The sequence below is a fragment of the Pleurodeles waltl genome, chromosome 9, assembly GCF_031143425.1.
Source record: "Pleurodeles waltl isolate 20211129_DDA chromosome 9, aPleWal1.hap1.20221129, whole genome shotgun sequence".
NCBI classification, from domain to species: domain Eukaryota; kingdom Metazoa; phylum Chordata; class Amphibia; order Caudata; family Salamandridae; genus Pleurodeles; species Pleurodeles waltl.
In genome coordinates this window covers 887,216,190-887,234,504 of record NC_090448.1, presented here as the reverse complement: position 1 = coordinate 887,234,504, position 18,315 = coordinate 887,216,190, and the positions used below count along the sequence as shown (strand labels likewise).

General features: G+C 43.2%; 1 protein-coding gene across 1 annotated transcript in view; it reads left to right on the top strand.

Moving 5' to 3' along the window:
* Window positions 1-2,395: 2,395 nt before the first annotated feature.
* The window catches only part of ITPK1 (inositol-tetrakisphosphate 1-kinase), a 480,681-nt gene continuing 464,761 nt past the window's right edge, over window positions 2,396-18,315 (top strand). Inside the window, exons 1-2 of the mRNA XM_069208217.1 lie at window positions 2,396-3,009; window positions 7,304-7,553. Coding sequence (XP_069064318.1) covers window positions 7,459-7,553 — 95 coding nt within the window. The 5' untranslated portion in view covers window positions 2,396-3,009; window positions 7,304-7,458. The remainder of the gene's footprint in view (window positions 3,010-7,303; window positions 7,554-18,315) is intronic.

The following is an 18,315-nucleotide window of genomic DNA, read 5'->3' as shown; positions in this document are numbered from 1 at the left end:
GTCCTCACCATTACAAGTGGGACAATTTTGAGATTTAGCCAAGCTCTAATGGCCCAAATGTAAAACCAAAACCCAAAATAATCAAATGTCAAATGTCTTCTTGCATGCCGTGAGATAAGATGTTTTAGTGTGCGGAGGGAGAGCTGAAAGACTGTTACCCCCTTCAGTGGGGGTGGGGGCATAACCAGGCCCATACTGGCTGGTAGCCACCATCCCACTATTTTTTTTTTCAATTCCTTGCCATTTAGTATCTTTCCTGTCCCGTCCCCCCCAGGAGTGGATTGGGGGTAATTGCCCCATCTGCCCACCAGTGGGTAGAACAACTTTGGCCCCATTTATTTGGGGTTGGGGTATCCTCGTATTTTGGAAAGAAATATTCCCTGGTCTCTGGTGGGCTTTCTGCCACCCTTGGGGACTGATGGGCCTTACAAAAATAGATCTGCCTCCGGGTGGGGGGGCAGATATGACCAACAGTAATGTGCCCCCCATGGGGACGTGACCCTTGCCCAAGGGGCCACCCCACCAAACAAAACACACACATTCACACACACCAATACCTGATGCCTGAGTGGTTTCTGCCCCCCCCCCCTCCCCGGGGGAAGATCGGTCTAATAGAAATAGGCCAATCTGCCCCTAAGGGGAGCAGAAATGGCCTAAAATAAATTTGCCCCCTCCCCCCCCCCCCCGGGGAGCGACCCTTGCCTAAGGGGTTGCTCCCCTTGCGTGAAATTGCTGCAAAAAAGTCCCTGGTGCCTAGTGGTTTCTGCCCCCCTTGGGGGCAGATCGGCCTAAAAAAAATAGGGCGATCTGCAGAAATGACCTAAAATAAATTTGCCTCCCAGGGGAACGACCCTTGCCTTAGGTGTTGCTCCCCTTGTGTGAAATTGACACAAAAGTATAATAATACCTGGTGTCTAATGGTTTCTGCCCCCCCTTGGGGGCAGATTGGCCTAACAGAAATAGGCCTATCTGCCCCCAAGGGGGCAGAAATGGCCTAAAGACAATTTGCCCCCCAAGGGAGCGACCCTTGCCTAAGGGGTCGCTCCCCACTTATAAAAAAAAAAAAAAAAATCCCTGGTGTCTAGGGTTTTTTTGCTTCACCTACCCCCTGGGGGCAGCTCAGCCTTATTACAATAGGCTGATCTGTCCCCAAGGGGGCCAGAAATGGCCTACACCAAATTTGCCCCCCCCAGGAGAGCAACCCTTGCCTAAGGGGTCGCTCCCCTCACATGAAACTAACAAAAAAAATCCCTGGTGTCTAGTGATTTCTGCCCCCCCTTGGAGCAAATTGGCCTAATAAAAATAGGACGATCTGCCTCCAAGGGGAGCAGAAATGGCCTAAATACAATTTGCCCGCCAGGAGGGTGACCCTTGACTAAAGGGTCGCTCCCCATATATACAAAAAAAAGTAAACATAAAAAATATATATCCCTGGTGTCCAGGGTTTCTGCCCCCCGGGAGCAGATCGGCCTAATTATAATAGGCCGATCCGCCCCCAAGGATGGTAAAAATGGCTTAAAAATTAATTATCCCCCTGGGAGCGGCCCTTGCCCAAGGGGCCGCTCCCCATATGACATAAACAAAAACAAAAAAAATGCCCTAGTGTCTAGTGGCATTTCTGATGCCGGATCGCATTGCGATCCGCAGCAGAAATGCAGAGAGAGACATGAAAGGAGAGGAAAGGCCTTTCCTCTCCTTTCATGCCTCTCTCGTCTCCTCCACGTGATCGGAGGAGAAATGCTTTTGCATTTCTCCCCCGATCCGCAGTGTGGTGGGGGCAGCCTTTGATGAGGTCAGCGCGCGATCATCAGACGCCACGGGGGGTCGGGAGTGGAAGGAGAAACGATTCCCCATCCATCCCTGCCCAGGGGAGGGGGGTGCCAGGCCCCCGGGGGAGCGCTAGTGCTTACCCTGTGGGCCCCCATCTGGACTTAACGGTTAAGTCTCGGTCACTCGAGCAGTGCTGTGCAGGACGTAACCGTTACGTCCAGGGGACCTAATGGGCCCAGATACATACCAACACATCAGAAAAGGAGCGCTTTTGCGCTGCCATATTCGACCTAAAACACTACTCTGGGTACTGATAGACTGTATGGCACTGCTACTAAACCATATATGCAAAAAGTTACGATTCTGGTGGAAGTCCCCCTATTTCTGAAGCCAAAAGTGGCTTTAATTTAGCTATCTCCTGCCTGAAAACGCCACTCCTTCAACACGATGTAGCACTATGTGGAAAAACACACAAGATGGGGAAAAAAAAGGCGTGGGCATGCTCTCAACCTTCCTAATAGACTGAGGCGTTAGCACATGGCCATAGAAAGAGGACAAATCTAAAAGGTGGCTGCCGCTGAGATCGAAGAAGGACTGGAATACATCCTCTCAATACATAGAAGTAGAAAGAGGACATGGATCGCGCTTCCCTACTGTGGAAACCAAAGGTTGCTGGATTCACTATCCTCTCGGTTATTCTCTATAGCAATCTTTTTGCGCCTGTATTTGTACGATCGTCTAGTGCGAACTCTGTATAAATAACCCTTTCATTTTGCACATACTGTTATCACTTTCCCAAAGTGATATTACTACAGGCATAAAAGTAAAACATGCGAAAACGATGTGTTGAAAATGGCACTGAAAACTTGATAGGTGATGTTCTGCATTTTACTTCATGAAATCGTCAATTATGTGTTGAGAGGGAGGTAGGCTCAAATTATATGTCCCAGTTTTCTAAAAGATCCGCGCAGCTTCAAGATATCCTCCCCGGGCCCGGGAGGGTGTGTCCTCTGAGCAGGGAGGGAGCGCGGCTCGGCCCCTCCCAGGCCTTGCGAGAGGGGGGAGAGAACCGGAGAGGCACTGTCAAGAGCAAAGCAGCAGGAAGGGGAACAGCAGCAGCCCGCTGGTGAGAGGAGGGAGGAGGCGTGCATCCCTGAGAGCCGCTGCCGCTGGGTGCTGCCAGTACCCGGGGCTGCAGCAGCTTTCGCTGGGGACCTGCATCCACGCGCATTGCCACAGGTGAGCAGGAAGTGGGCTTGAATGAGCAGTGGTGGCTTAAAAGCATGGCAGTAACAGTGAGGAAGGTGGAGTGTACTGTTTAGATCGCTTGGTAGAATGTGCTGGCGCCGGTAAGAAGGGTTGTTGCCAGTACAAGGCCGGCTAGTGGTGTCTACCGATACCAGGGTTCTGCTCCTGGGACCAGGGCTCGGTGAATACGTGATGCTGTTTGCACCTGTGTCGTCTGTCAGTACCGGAGTAACTGCCTGGAGGGGCAGATTTCCTGTCACTTTCCGCAGTGTACCCGGCTGGAGATGATGTGCTAGGGAGGGTTTCAGTGCGAAAGGACAATTTTTTTTAAGAGTACAGATTGAAGCCAGTTCTTAATTTGTAAAAAAAAAAAAGTGCCAGGACCCTTATCAGGATGCCACTATAGCGTGCTCTACCCTGCCAGCGCTGCCAATGACAGTACCAACACAACTACTAAGTGCCACACTCCTTCACGTTTGACAGCCCAGAATCCTCCAGGCCCCTACACCTATCAAAATAGCTTGGGGCGGGTGTTGGTCATTTTTAATGCATATTAAGGGATAAACAACTGTTTTTGTGCTTCTCTCTAAATCAGACAAACGGTGCCACCGTGTAGCAGACTGTCATAAGTACCCGTTTTGAAAATTAAGTGGGGTGCCGAGCACCAGAAAACACCGGGTCAAGTTAAGCCCTTCGGATATATATTCACGCTTTGAGGTCTGTGTGAATTGTATATAGATCTTTAGAAACGATGAGTTGAAAGCATGACCGGCTGTTTTTATCCTCCGGTTTGAACGAGAAAACTTAAGGGAACGAGTATCTGCTGCAGCCATTGTAACGCGTGTGGGTGTGTCTGTAACAGGGTATCTTTTTATTTCAAGTTGTATATTTGATATGTTATGAATCTAATTTCTAAACAGGAGTGCAGAGGTACACAGAGGGCTTGTTTATGTCGGCAAGAACATCTCAGGCTGGAGCAATACATGGAAGAGTGTTAAATATGTTGGACTGGCTAAAAACCAGATTACAAAAAATAGACGATGATAATGATATCGCCCCTAGCTATAGGGACATTTATAGCACACTGTATGATCACCTTTTCATTACACGTTTTAACAGTTTGAGGTACAGCGATTTAGGGCTTTAAAATGTATGAAAAAGGTTGGGGGGGGGGCTCTAAAAGTGGCGTAGTCAATGAAGATTAACCAAAAAGCCTTTTCAAGCTTCAGGGTCTGTGAAATTAAGGATGTGCTATGAAATAGAGTCCTGTGATTCCCACTTCAGCCAAACGTTTTGTTTACTCTCAGCTTTCTGTTACTGCATTCAGATATATCGCACAATGACCGAGATCTCCCTAAAACAAGCCAGACATACGGGCCTCGCCAAGGCTTGTTAACCATGTCAAACAAATAAGTTAAAACATTGTTTTGTTGCAAATAATTAGAACTGGAAATGTTTAAATTCTGAAAACACGAGACTGTAAATCAACATTACTGAGGTCTTTGGAGGGGTAGAGGCCTTCAGTATTGTAGTCACTCCTGATCTTTTCACACCATTTCCCCCTTCAGTCTCTGTTTTGGACATGTTCACCCTTTTTCTCCACACATCTTTCTGAAATTCTACATCCGAGGTTCTCACACCTCATTTTTTTCTTCTGCACACGCTTTTCACTGTTTGTGTACGTACCTCCTTGCATCTTCTTCTCTCTCTCAAACCATGCACCCACTCACCTGTAAGCGATCCATTTTCTTTTATTTTCACCTTGTCAATATTCTGTCAAATTTGTACTTCCTTTGCACAGTTTCCCAAGGAATGACAATAACAATTGGAACATGTGACCGTTGTTCTGTGCGCCAATGATTGGATGAATATTTATATTCTGACCACCTTTATGACCCTCTTACAGGAACTGTGAGAAACTCGCACTCCTTTTATCCTCAACTCCAGTACTCTCAATCGTAGCCAATTAAAAACACCCACCCAAACCTGAACTCTACTAGACAACTTGAGGCGACTCATTTTACATTATGAACTACATAAGAGTCATATGTTGCAAGAAAAAATACAGAAACCCAGAATCATAGAAAAAACAAATGCTCCATTGGAATGCATGATTGATTAAAACATGTAAAATGTTAACAGGGGCTGTATAAATGACGTGGATTATTTGAATGTTTTTGACAGTTATTGTGGAGAAATCGATCTGTGATTTTGCCTTTAAAGTTAAGGATATCAGTATAGGGCCCACTGGGGACTTGTTTCTTAGTCCGCTTTTAATTACTGCTGGGCCTGAGATCCAGAGGGACCCGGCCCAATTAAAACCGTTGGTTTACTTCTAAGACTATTTTTTGGTCATGTACCGAAACCAGGCCTAGAACCCAGGTCTGTAGGTCAAGGTTAAAAGGTGTGTATTTTAATATGCCAACAAAAATACGTTTCTTTAGTTGGGAGATAGACGCAGTAGCCTACATTCTACTAGTGGGCAGGGCAAGTAATTTTATCTTGAGCATAACAGATCCCAAGTGACACATGACAGAACCACATGACCCGACTTAAATGTCCATTTCATATGGTGTTTCGGTGACTGCCCCTGAATATACACTCCTGGTTACTGGTGACATTAATATACCCTGTTGTTGCTGCCATTGTCACTGGCTTCAGCTAATAACTGTCTGCTGCTCCCAAATCTCGCCGAAGCTGCTAGGCTCAGCTGCCATGTCGGCAGAAACTCTGCTGTCAGTACCAGGGGAGGCTAGACTTGCACTGGTATCGCCTCTGCCAAATAAGCCGTTTGCAGCGCCAGGGGCTGTTACTTGAAATAACCAGGACCTGTTGCTGCTACGATCCGGCAGAGCTTCTAGTGGCCGGCTCCTGCTTCTGCAAGGGGGCAGACATTTCTTACTGCTGCTGCTACTCAGGAAGAGTCATTGCTTGCTTGCTTGCTTGCTTGTGTGGCAATACTGGTGTTTATGTGTTAGACCTGGCTGAGACAGATACAGAAAATAGGCCCATAGGCGTCCCCTATTAGTGAGTCAGATAATTAAAAGCAATGGGCAATATTTGCAAATTGGGGCAGTTTTGAACTTGCGAAGACAATCTGTATGTGTTTACGATGTATGGAAAACTGAACTGATTTGAGCTTGCTGCAGGGAATTATTCGCTTGGAAATTAATAGTAAACACCGGCGCAGGAGACCATAGATCGGGCTCTGAAACAGACTAAAATAGGCCCACACGCTGACCCGTCAGACCAGCTCGCCGGTCGCTGCCCTATAGGGTAGACCGGCCCTGAGCTGCAGAGAATGCTGCGGGTTCCGATTTTAAGAGATAAAACTCAGTAGAGTTGCTTCATATACCTGTCCCTGTGCGCAAGTAAACAGAGTCCTGACAGAAAACGTCCACAGACAAGTCTCATTAAGCAAGTGCATGCACAGACTCGCTGTCACCGGGTCCGGGATAAGAGACTGTTCAAAAACGGAGGGGAGAGAAGATTTCATCTCTGAGAGCAATTGCCGCTTCTAGGAGCGTTGCATGTACAAATCTCACAGCTCAGGATAGGTTGGGAGAAGGGCGTGAACGGCCAGATGAGAGAGTTTATACTTGAGAGCAGGTGCTTCGTGTTAGTTGCTTGCTTATTATGGGAGAACGTTTCAGTGGATGAATGGGGACGCAATTTTATGTACTCCCGATCGTCGGGAATGTATTTATTCGATATAACGCTGATTGTGGAACTGCCACCTTTTATAGGTGTCGCCAGAGCACAATTTACATGTCATTTTCAAAAACGAAGAGTTGAAGTCCTGATTTGTATCACTCACGAATTAAACCCTGTTCTCCGAGGGGGCTGTACTCAACAGTTTAGCTATTTCGCAGCTACATGCCTAAGGGTTCTCCACTTCCGCATCTGAGAGAGACTGAGCACAACAGGAGAGACCAGAGATCTAGTCTGATCCTGGTGCAACCGCTAAGGTTGGTCTCTGAGTTTCTCGTTTACAACAAGAGTTGCATGTATTATTAGTTGACCAGACAAAGTAAGGTATCCCAGGACCTAGCGCCTCCTTTTGTGAATGTGACAGCTCTGCACTGGGCAGGCCTTCTCAGCCCAGCGCAGACAGGTCTCCTGGACTCTTTAACCCCCAGCTGCATTGTATGATTCTTGTGGGTATTCTGGTAATATTCCAGTATTACGTGAACTTTGTTCTGTTTCGTAGTTCGGATTAACAACTTTCTAGGAAATGTGGCCTTTACTGTTCTGATATCTGTTTTCTCTTGTTCTTTTGCTTTAGGAAATCTTCTTATCACGTGCTAAAGGTGGATTTTGCATTTTACCGGTAACTTGGAGGACACATCGGTTCTCCAAGCAGGACCGTTCATCAGTATTAGTTTTTTGTTGTTGTTCCCCCAACATCCATATTTTTGTAAGTCTCGTAACTGATCGAAAATGCAGACCTTTCTAAAAGGAAAAAGGGTTGGCTACTGGATGAGCGAGAAAAAGATCAAAAAGCTGAATTTCCAGGCTTTCGCGGACATGTGCAGGTAAAGAAATACCTTCCTTATGTTTGCAAGTCACGTTTCTCTATGGCATGAGGTTGATTGCACTACTGAGCCTTCTGTTAGTGATTTAAGTCTGTCAAGGCACATGTGTAATTTTTTTACGGTACAGTTCGACGGTGGTGAAATATACTCCAGTCCCATGCACTGATATTTTCTCTGATAATTCTTACTTTTCTTACCCTATGCGGTCTCCACCTTGGCAGTATTTTTACTGAGGACTGTTTGTCCAGGGTCCGGCCTGAGGCTTCTTGACATCATTTACTTTTTTATCACCATTGCTTGTGATGAGACTTCGTTGCTTGTATCGCTTTTCCTAAAAGGTAGTTTCTGATGTTGCCCCACAACTTCTCTTTTGTACTTTCAACTTCTCACCCATTTACAGCTCTGTAAGAGTTATGTTTCTTTACAAATGTGTGCATTTTGTATTGTGTTCGCTCTCCTTAGTGATTTAAAAGTCTTGAGATGGTACAAACTACATCTTCACCTTCATGAGTTATTCAAACCTACACCATGTTGAGGGCCCAGCAAAAGTGCAAACCCGTAAAACGCTTTGCCCCTTTTTTTTTTTTTTTGTATTCTGAACACATGACTTGGCTCTTGGCTCCAGAGAACCTTTCTCCTACTCCTTTGACTACTCTTCAGCTTTTTTAAAATGTTGACACATTTTCCCATGCATCTGAAGGTCACGAACCCTAGTTTATACCATAAATAATATATATGTACGGTGGTATGTTTAGTATTTGAAAGGGGGGGACAAAACCAGTTTCTGAGGGCACTGCACCTTCTTTGTGTACAAACTTATTTGTGTTATATTTTTGTATGTAATTTCTACACTGTAACATAAGTATACATTTGCAATATAATTTAACCGCAGCGTTCCCATGTTGCCTGACGCCTATGTTCACCTCACTCTATATTTATTTAGTCTCCATGACATGCTGTACTTGTTCTCAGCTCGCCAACCCTTCATACCATACGCAGCCCCCCCGCTCTATTTAAAGATCCCATTTGGCACTATCAAAGGGGAAAGGTTGCACATTAAGACGGGGTGACACTATCACAGTGAAAAGATGAAGTGACGTGATGTCACTGGCAACATCACCACAGGGAAACAAAACTACTAAAAATACGGTAGCACGCTGAGGAAGCTCGAAAGAAATGCAGCAGAAACACCGAGCCTCGCTCTCTGCCTGGCTTAACAAAGACGTATAACATGCTGCTTTGAGAACGTGAAGCTACAAATCGCAAAAGTACACTTCAGCAGAGAGCTTACGGTTTGCTTGACACCACGGTGATCACTAACCCTATAATTTGGGCTTCAGTTGAATTTGTCGGTTTACCACATGGAAGTGCAATTTTTAGACTTGTACACGCAGCGAGATTAGCCAGGCTGTGAAATAACTTCACACGCTTGCTTCTGCATTATTTAGGATTTTCGAAGCCGCGGGTGCCTCTGGGTAAAGAGGAAAGATTAACTGAAAGGAAAGCTTCCCGTGTGTACTCCTAGGGCACGTTCTCAAAATGTGCATCTCTGTTTGGCAGTTTGTAGTGCTCTTCCTCTGATAAAGCTTACAGGAGCCGCACCTCAGTTGCATAATGCACATCTTCACGTCCCTTTCTAACATTATATTCCACAGGTTTGCTTTGCGATAGGTTTAAATCAACCCATTTTCTTAACAAACATTGGCAAATCCAGCAGGTGTCACCTATCAGAGCTGTTGGCTTTCCCCGTGTTTTGTAGCCATGCTGTAGAGCAGTACCTCTAAAATTAAAAAAGAAAAAAAAAGAAGGGACTGAGGACAAGCAGACTGAAAATGAAGGGTTTGGTGGGGAGCCTGGACAAGTACATGGACAACGGACAGAGGGTGAGGGGAGAAGTACACAAGGAAGACAGCTGAAAAACAGGGTGCTCTTGTGGAGTGCTTAAACAAAAGAAACGCAGTAGCACCTGTAAAATGAGCCGTGGAAGGACACAAGCTCCCAATCTATGTTGTGGGGGGACGGGCAAATACACGAAGCGGAAGAAAGCCTACAGAAGCTGATGAATAAGAAGTGAGTGAATGAGAGTGACCATGAAGCCCTGAAATGGTAAGCAGTGGGCGACATCCAAGCATCCTGTAAGGTAGGAAAAGGTCTTGCAAGAGATGCACATGCACTGTTTAGGGGAGACCCAAGGGTGATCAAGTGAGTACATTATTTTATGTGGTGGAAAGATCTGCGCTTCACTGTAGTTCTGTGGTGTGCATTTTCTCTAGGAAGCTGTAAAGTGGCAACTTGATCCAGTGGAAATGGTAGCAGTTCGTCAAGAGTTCTGCATCAAAGAAGAATTAGGAAAGAGCCCAGATCAGAAAATTGAACACGTTTTTTAAACTGTTGTTTTTCCGAACGAAAGTAATTGTTAATGTATGCACGTGAGCACTCTGCACAAATGAGAGAACTGTATAACAAATCCCTATCTTCCGCTTGGATCCTACCTTGGCCACAGATACTGAACTGCCTAAGGGGTTGGACTTGGCAGTTCCTGATCAAAGTCCTCCATTCTGACTAAACAGTGAGCTAATGTTTGCAAGAGTACACCCCTATTAGCTTTCACAATCCGCCCCGCCCGAGCACCTTTGTTCCTTTCTTGGTAATACAGATCAGTGGAATATTGCACCTGCCAGCGGAGACTAGTGTGTAACCCTGGTGATATCTGTCTGGAGTTGAATTCATGAGTACTGAGCCTGTTGTTCTTTTCTTGTGCTCCATGTTGGTGCTGCTAATTTTGTTCAATTCAAAAAGTATTTGTCACAAAACTTCAGTACGTTTTCTCCCTCACCCCAACAGTGATATTGGAGACTCCACTCCAGTAAATGGGCTTTATTTTATTCTTTCTTTTCGTTCTAAACTTCCTTAATGGCTGTTACTGTTTATGATGTTTTTGACGGTCTATATATTGGTAAAAATAAATCCAGCACCTCCCCTGATGGGTCTTCTATGGTCGTTGACCTGCACACAAACCACTATTACGAGCCACCTCTCGAAGAAAGTACACGTGACAAACTCAGGATTTACTACTTTCATTTGATGCTGGTGTGGTACCAGAGGAGGATGTGAGCTGAAGAACTTTGAAGTGTGCTGCTATTAGGGTTCATTCCTGACGAAAGAAATCCCCCCTACTACTTGCTTGGTTCAAGACCACACTAGACATTGCTCAAGGGACTTGCAGTATCCTTTCGCCATCTTTTGCGATAGTGGTTATGCATGGATTGATCAATTACTTTAAATAGATTTATTTATTCATTCATTTACAAGCAAAAAGTTTTATTTGCATTCTTGGGCCACTTATTTTCCTTTTTTCTAGGGTTAAAGTATCCTTTTACTGCACACTGTAGGGTATTCCAAGTTACAGAGCACTGTGGTATCAAAAAAGGTCACATGATTGGTTGTGTTGTAATGTTGCAGGCCCATCCTGTATCAAAGTAACTGCACTACAAATCCAATCTTTTTTCTTCATCTGCTAATTAATTCGAACTGTCGTAGAGATGGTTTCCATCGAAAGAATTTGATGAGAAAGATAGCCCCCCTTCTAATAAATCCCACCAGGCGTGGATGGAACATTACAAAGCACAAGCAGATGGACCAAAAGAATGCCAACCAGTAAATGACTTACTGGTTGGCATTATAGGCAATCCGGATTGCTATTTTAGGCAAACATTATTATTACTATAGCCATTAATAGAGGTGAGCAAGCCAGCAAATTAACAAGCCAGAGCCTAGCCAGGCATTTGGCTCAAACCTTCAATAGCTTGCTCGCTCTGTTACCAAAGGACATCAGATTCAACAAGTGCACAAAACAGCTATAGTACTTATCAAATGTTCTATGCGTGTTTTGGCTGGGAGAATAGGCCTCTATGCTAAATTCCAGTGGTTGCATAATTTCAGCACATTTGGCTATTGGACAGAGCTGAATGGAGGTCTCTCGCCCTTCGGATGTATTTTGTTCTCAGAGAGATGATGATAAAAGTGATGTCATGTATAGCCTGTAGAACATGGGCACTCCCAAACATTTTTCCAGGGGCCAAAAGGTTTGGTCTGTAGTGGGACCGAGGGCAGCATTGATGCCAGCAGGGAGGTGGTCGAGTGGTAAGCTGGGTGTAAGGGATGCAGCACATACATATAACAGCTAAATTGCAAAACATGAAACTAGAAAGCCTAGGTCAATCGCGGCTTCCCCTCTTGCCCTAATTGTGTGATCCTAGGCAGTTGTTTTATTTAACATCTTTGTTCTGGTAGAACAAGGCCTAGAGCAAACACAAGGGTAGTATGGGTGAAAAGGTGCCGCACATCTAGGCAGTAAAACAATATATTAGACAGACGTGGATGTAAACAGAGTCTGGTGCAAAATGGCCAAGTACCTTACTACCCAGTAGGCACTGAAAAGGGTACCAGAGTACCCAGAGACAAACAGAACAAGATGACCACAGCACACAGAAATGTATAGTCCAATCGTGTAGCAAGGATAAGTATCCCTGATGGTGTATTTGAGGTCGAAGAAAGCAAAAAGTTGTAAAAGTCCCAAATCTTGTTGGTAGAAAGTGCCTTCATTTGTAGGTACTATTGCTGCAGATACTTTTATAAACTGTATGTTTTTAGCTGGTGGAGACATGACTGTGTATTTTGCAGGGGCATGCTATGTCTTGTAATAATGGTGTTAGTAACATACTGCAAACCACAGTTAAGCAATTAGAAGTGCGAATAAACGCAGTTATAGTAATTTTTTCAGTTTTGATTGTTTTTAGAATTGAGGTCTAAAGCCAATGGTAGTCAGAATATTTCTGTTGTGTTGTGCTGTGTTTTGATTTTGATTCTCATAGGTTCTGCTGTTGGTGCTGTGTAGTCGAATTACAGTTATTCGTGTTTTTTCATGCTTTTTTGCTGTTATCATTCCAGCTTTAATTGCTGTTGCTGTGATTTGTGATGCTCTTAATATGAGGATGCTCTGATGTATTCCCAGCTGTAATTTGACGAGCTTCATGCATTGGCAGTAAAGTGTTTTTTTTTCAGACATAGCATATTTCGTAGGTTCTTGTTCAAGATTTATTTTTCAGCATTCATTCAGACTGTGTGGAAAAACTCGCATTGCATTGTACACTGTTATTGTGTTAAGTATGCGACGGCTACTCCTATTTTTGTTAATTATTTCATCTTCTCAGTTGTCGCAGTAAACATGTTTTTGTCTTCGGCATTTGGTAATCTGCGATACTAAAGACAGCAATAGCTTCAAGTTGCCAACTAAGATTACAAAAAGAATCACTTCACCGATGTCGATTCTTCTCATCGCCATCGGATGTATGTTTCCTTTCTTATTTGTATGTAGCTTTCTCCTTTACGGCTAGGTGCATACTATAGATATGTTTCTAATAAATCATCTCTTATTACAAGCACATAGGAGTACTAAAACATAAGTGCCATGTGATACAGCAAGGGACATTGACATTGATCACTAATGCAAGGCAATAACAAGAGCTCTTCTCTACGCAGAAGACGATAGGAAACATTATGAACATCTCCAGCATGTGTTAGTTGTACACACAGTCATAATGAGACACTGTAGAATGTTGCAAATGTGTTTATACTCCTTAACTGCAGGATGCTATTGGAACTCCTACTTGAGGTACCACTGTTGATACAGATGGTAGCTTCGGTACAAACTGTAAGCTGTCATATAGCTGGTGAGAAGATGTATTGCTGGTGTGGAGTGAAAGGCAGTTGTGGGCTCCATAATGCATTCCTGCTTTAGCCATTGGCCTTATGTGAGGACAGTAAGAAGGACGATGCACAGGTCATCTCCATCTGATCTGTTGCTTAAACAACTGGCCCTAGAGGAGTGTTCTGTAAATCGCTGTTTTTTCATGTGTTCCAAAGCATTCCATTGCAATGGACTGAACTTTTTTTTTTGATAATGCTTCCCTTACTTTCTGTAGATGTCGGCTAACAATCTACATTTTATGTCTTTCTTCCTTTAAGATTTGAATGGTGTGCAAGTATATGCCCTTCCTGCAGTTTCAGAACTTGAGGACACAAATTGTATTGCTTGATCTTTGGTTGTATGGTGCTGAGATGCAAAGCTATCTGGGCAATGCTAGCTCTGTTGATTGGTCACAAGAAATATATTGGGAGAGTAAGATGGTTCTATTTATTTCTTTTTTTTCATGAAGACGTACGGATGTCTTTGTTGTTAAAGCCATTTGGAAGATTGTTCAACAATTTGGTATTATCTGGTTCCCAATATAAAAAGGTCTGCCTGTGATTCTCATTGTGAACAGTTCACACCTGACAGTCAGTGATCTGTTCTCTCCTGGTGAATGATTTGAATCGCTCATTGAGTGACCAATGGTGAATGGTCTTCCTCTCATGATTGATAGTCATTTCCCTTACATGCTGGATGATCTTCCGCTCTCTTCCCTGGTGCATGGTTTGCCTCTGTCATAGTGAACAATGTACTTCCCACGGTGAATAGCTTCACTCCCATTTCGATTGGTTTGCATTCCATGGTCAATGATTTGCCTCCGATTAAGAATGGTGACCCTCCGTTTGTGAATGGTTTTCCTCCCTTGGTGAATGATTTGCCTTTGCCATTGTGAATAATTTGCCTCATGTGGTGACTGATTTCTCTGCAATATTGAGGAGGAATTGGCCAGCCATCGCCCACATGTTGAATAATCTCCTACTATTTCAAGAGCTATGTCTCATTTGGTGAATTATTTGACATTGTGCGTGATCTACCTGCCATGCTGAGCGCCTTGAAGCTTGGGGAGGTGTTGGCTTGGACCGGATGTTGAATGCTGTGAGAAGAATGGTTTCTCGAGTGATGTCCGTCTTTTCCTGTGGAATGGTCAGGTGCTATCAAAGAGTTTGTGGTCTGAGTTTAGCATCCGTAGTGGAACTGACAAATCATGTAACGACCAATAGTGCTTTTTTTATTGTTGATTTATTGATCTTAATACCCCTTGAGGGTTCACACGGCTTCTTTGCAAAAAATCCTAAATTGTATCTCAGAACACGCATCCTTGATCAGCCCTCTGCTGCGCTTTAGATAGGGTTGCACTTGCATGCTGGTACATCATTTTATAGATTGAATGTCGGGAACTAAAGAGGCTGTATACATTTTTCTTTTAGTATTCTGAATTATGTTCTGCTGCAGTTTGTGAGCAGTGCCAATTTAGATTGCAATCTAAAATGATTGCATTATATAAATGGCTCCTTAGGCGAGTATCTGTTGCCAGATTCACACGATTGTTGGTCAAGTGCAGATCTGGGATTATAACTCCATACTACCTTCAAGTAGTGTCAGGCTATATACCCACTAAATAATGGCAAGGAACATGTTCATTGAATAGGTATTAAAGAGTTTCATAGACTATGCAAAAAAAAATGATTGAGAAAAAGCGGGGCAAGTAATTTATGAGAATTACGATCATGAAGCAGCACACGAGCATGTTAATTTTAAATGTATTGCTATGAGCTTGCTGCTGATTTCCTCCAAATGAGCGTGCTATAGATATTCCCACCCAACCTATAACAACCCAAAGGCAATGTGCTAACAAATAGCAAATAGTCTGGATGTTGTGGAGAGCATCCCTTGGTATGGCGGGACTGCAGCATCTTGGAGTAGAAATTGTAATGAGACATGGATGAAGCTTTGAGCGATACTTGCTGTGACCTCTCCTTTCCCATTCAGGTGCAAATTGTAGTACGACAAGCGGAATCTAGTAGAAGCCCACCTAGAATTATTGTTCTACCCTCTTTATATTTTAACGTGAGATTCATAATTCATTAGACTGTGGCTAAGTCTCTTTATTGACAGGACCGGGAAAACTTGACTGGGAGTTGGAGGTACTAGAACAATTTTTAGGTTGGGGCGTGGAGTGCTGAAATTGCTAATTTAACCCACAATATCTAATCCAGCAGCAGCAGCCCTTGACTGGTATCTCGGGGGGCGGGAGGGCTACTATGGCTCTATTTAGGTCAAAGTTTTTTGTTGTTGTTTTTTTTTAAATTAAAAAACAACATTCCTCCTCATTGTTCCTTTATTGCACACACTACAGCAGACTTTGGTGAGTGGAAGTGCAGTGATGTTGTTGAGTATTTTCATATCTGTCTTCCAACCTGACTTTGAAAGTTGAGTCTGTCCCCTCTACAGGGATAACCGTTCCCATGGCATTTCCACAATTCCAGGTGTCTTCTGACATTAAGTATGAAAAGTAGTGCTGGTCATTGTCTTTCTCTCTTTCAGTAGATCTGTGTCTGTGTGAGACGGGGTTGTTTGCATCATACTAGCAGTAAAATCATCGTCTCAACAGACATTTTCGGCTCCATCATTAATGGAGAGAGACTTCAGTGGCTTCTCAAGTGTTTCATTCACATTGTGGGTCTGTCAGCACTTGGGACCCTCTTCTGGGTTTTACAATTTTGGAATTGAGGCAAATATTGGAAATTCTGCTGTATGTTATATGGACTATGAACACATGGGGTTGGTCAAGAGCATATAATGCGGTATTAAATAGCACTTGCCCACACAAATCAACAACGCTATTTATTTGGAGCCTAAATAGTGGAAACGTTGATTTTGAAAAAATAACACCCCTCCCAACCACAGATAATATGACAAATAAGTAATGCAAATTTACACCAGTGTGCAAAACGTCACCTTCTTGACTTTAGAGATTTCAGTCGAAAGCTCAGTTTGTCATAATATGAAGGCTGGCCAACTTTAAAGGCGACTTGGAAAAGACAACGACTTACATCACAAACACAGTGATGAAGACTGGTCTGACGTGTTGATCATGTCAATGTAATGTGGTTGATATGCCTTAAAAAGAAAGGTGTTTTTGAAAGATGAATGTCGGTCTATCTCCATGACATGTTGGGGAGACATGGTGGGTCTGAGGTTTTGTAGATAAATAAGATCGGCCAACCTCCAAGGTATTGTGCCCCATGGAAAGATCTTTTTGTGCCCTATAGTCTACAAGTTTAGGTTCCAGCTAGGTTACGTCGTCTTTCTGTCTTTCAAGATACATGAATGGAAGATATTGCTATTCCTGGGGGAAAAAGGTACTACTGTAATATTACTACTTATTTATATTGTAGCAACAAGAACATTTTTATTTTGTAAGTGCCTTATATCAGGGTTCGATTAAACTCGTGGTGGATAGTTTGCATAAGGTTGTGCATCAACTAAGTGCACTATTTGTGCTACATAAAACTACAAAATAAATAAATAATAGGATAGAGTAACTGAAACAACTGCAGGGTGTTTATTTCCATGCAATGTCTGTCATCGTATGAAAAAAAGTAGTCATAAAGTAGAGTTTGGTGACCAGGAACTATTTAATAGTTTGTCTTTTTATAGGACTTATTGAGCATCCATCGCCCCATTGGGTTCAAAGTCTTAAAACGTGACTGCATACCCCACAAGCTCTTTTTTTTTCTCAAGTTTGCTTATAACTGCTCCTTCCACCTCATTACCAGTTCAACAAAATCTAAAAACTGTGAAGGGATTCTGGAAGTTATCTTGTTACTGTAATTGAAGCTCGAAAACAAAGTTGTACATTAATTATTATTGCAGAGTTTGAGGAAACTTTGTGCAAGGAAACATGCTGCCCTTGTACCTAGGCACGTGCACATACGTGCTTGTGTTGTACACGTAACCCACAAGTCAAAGGTCAAAATCCATGGTTAGGTTCTGGTTTATACACATCCGATAGGACCACGCAAGGATTTGACTAAGTATACTCTTTGCTGACTATGGCTGTTTTGAAGTACTTTGCTGATTTGCAATTTTAAAGTGCTACAGGAATTCTAAAGTAAGTAATATGTTAAAGTAATGCACTGAGTTGGGCCACAGCAGACCAGTTATGGAACCCCTAGCATATTTTACTTTTAAGTGTGTACTTTTTTGTAAGATCTCTTGTTTAGGGTTGGGCTCTGCTTTAACTTTTAATCGTTTCGACCCCATAGCTGCGATGTTTACTGAAATCTTTGCACATCACCTCCGTCATTGCTATTTTCTTCTCCTTGTTATCTACGACTGGCCGAACTGTTTCAACTGTTTCTTCTTGTGCCTGAAAGGGGAAGCCACACTCCTTTTTAAAGATGTGATTACTCATCCCCTAGCCCTCATTAATAGGTGCATTATTTCATACTGGCCCTGTTTGATGGGCGGCCCTTGTAAGATTTAAGATGGATTTAGTAATTTAAAATATTTAAAGTGTATGTTCCTTGACAGTATTCCACTGTCCTTTTCCCTATTTGTTTCTTTTTTGATGGGCTTCTTCCATGAAATTCTTTTGGGCAGACACATTTTCCATCACTTTTTACCCTTTTTAAGGGCCTTTTGACGCATCTATTTCCAGTATTCTCTAGGTTCACACACCCGATATGAACGTTTAATGCTTATATTTCTGGACACTACTAAAGAATCCATTTTATTTTTTTGGAAATGCGAGAATGTAAAGATAAGCAGTCGAGCCTTCTTTGACTGTTGCAGGAAAAGCAAGGGAAGGTTCACATTATTCAATCCTTACTTTGGAGAAAATAAGAATTTCCTAATGGGACATGCACAGACTCGTCTAAGAGGGGTTTTAGGAATCATTTTCTTCTCCCTCAATTTCCCTCCCAGCTGTTTGTGCTTATCTATGTATTTTAGGGCACTTTGGGCTTTAGTGAATCAGTCAGCAGGGTGGTTTTGAGAGTGTTTTCA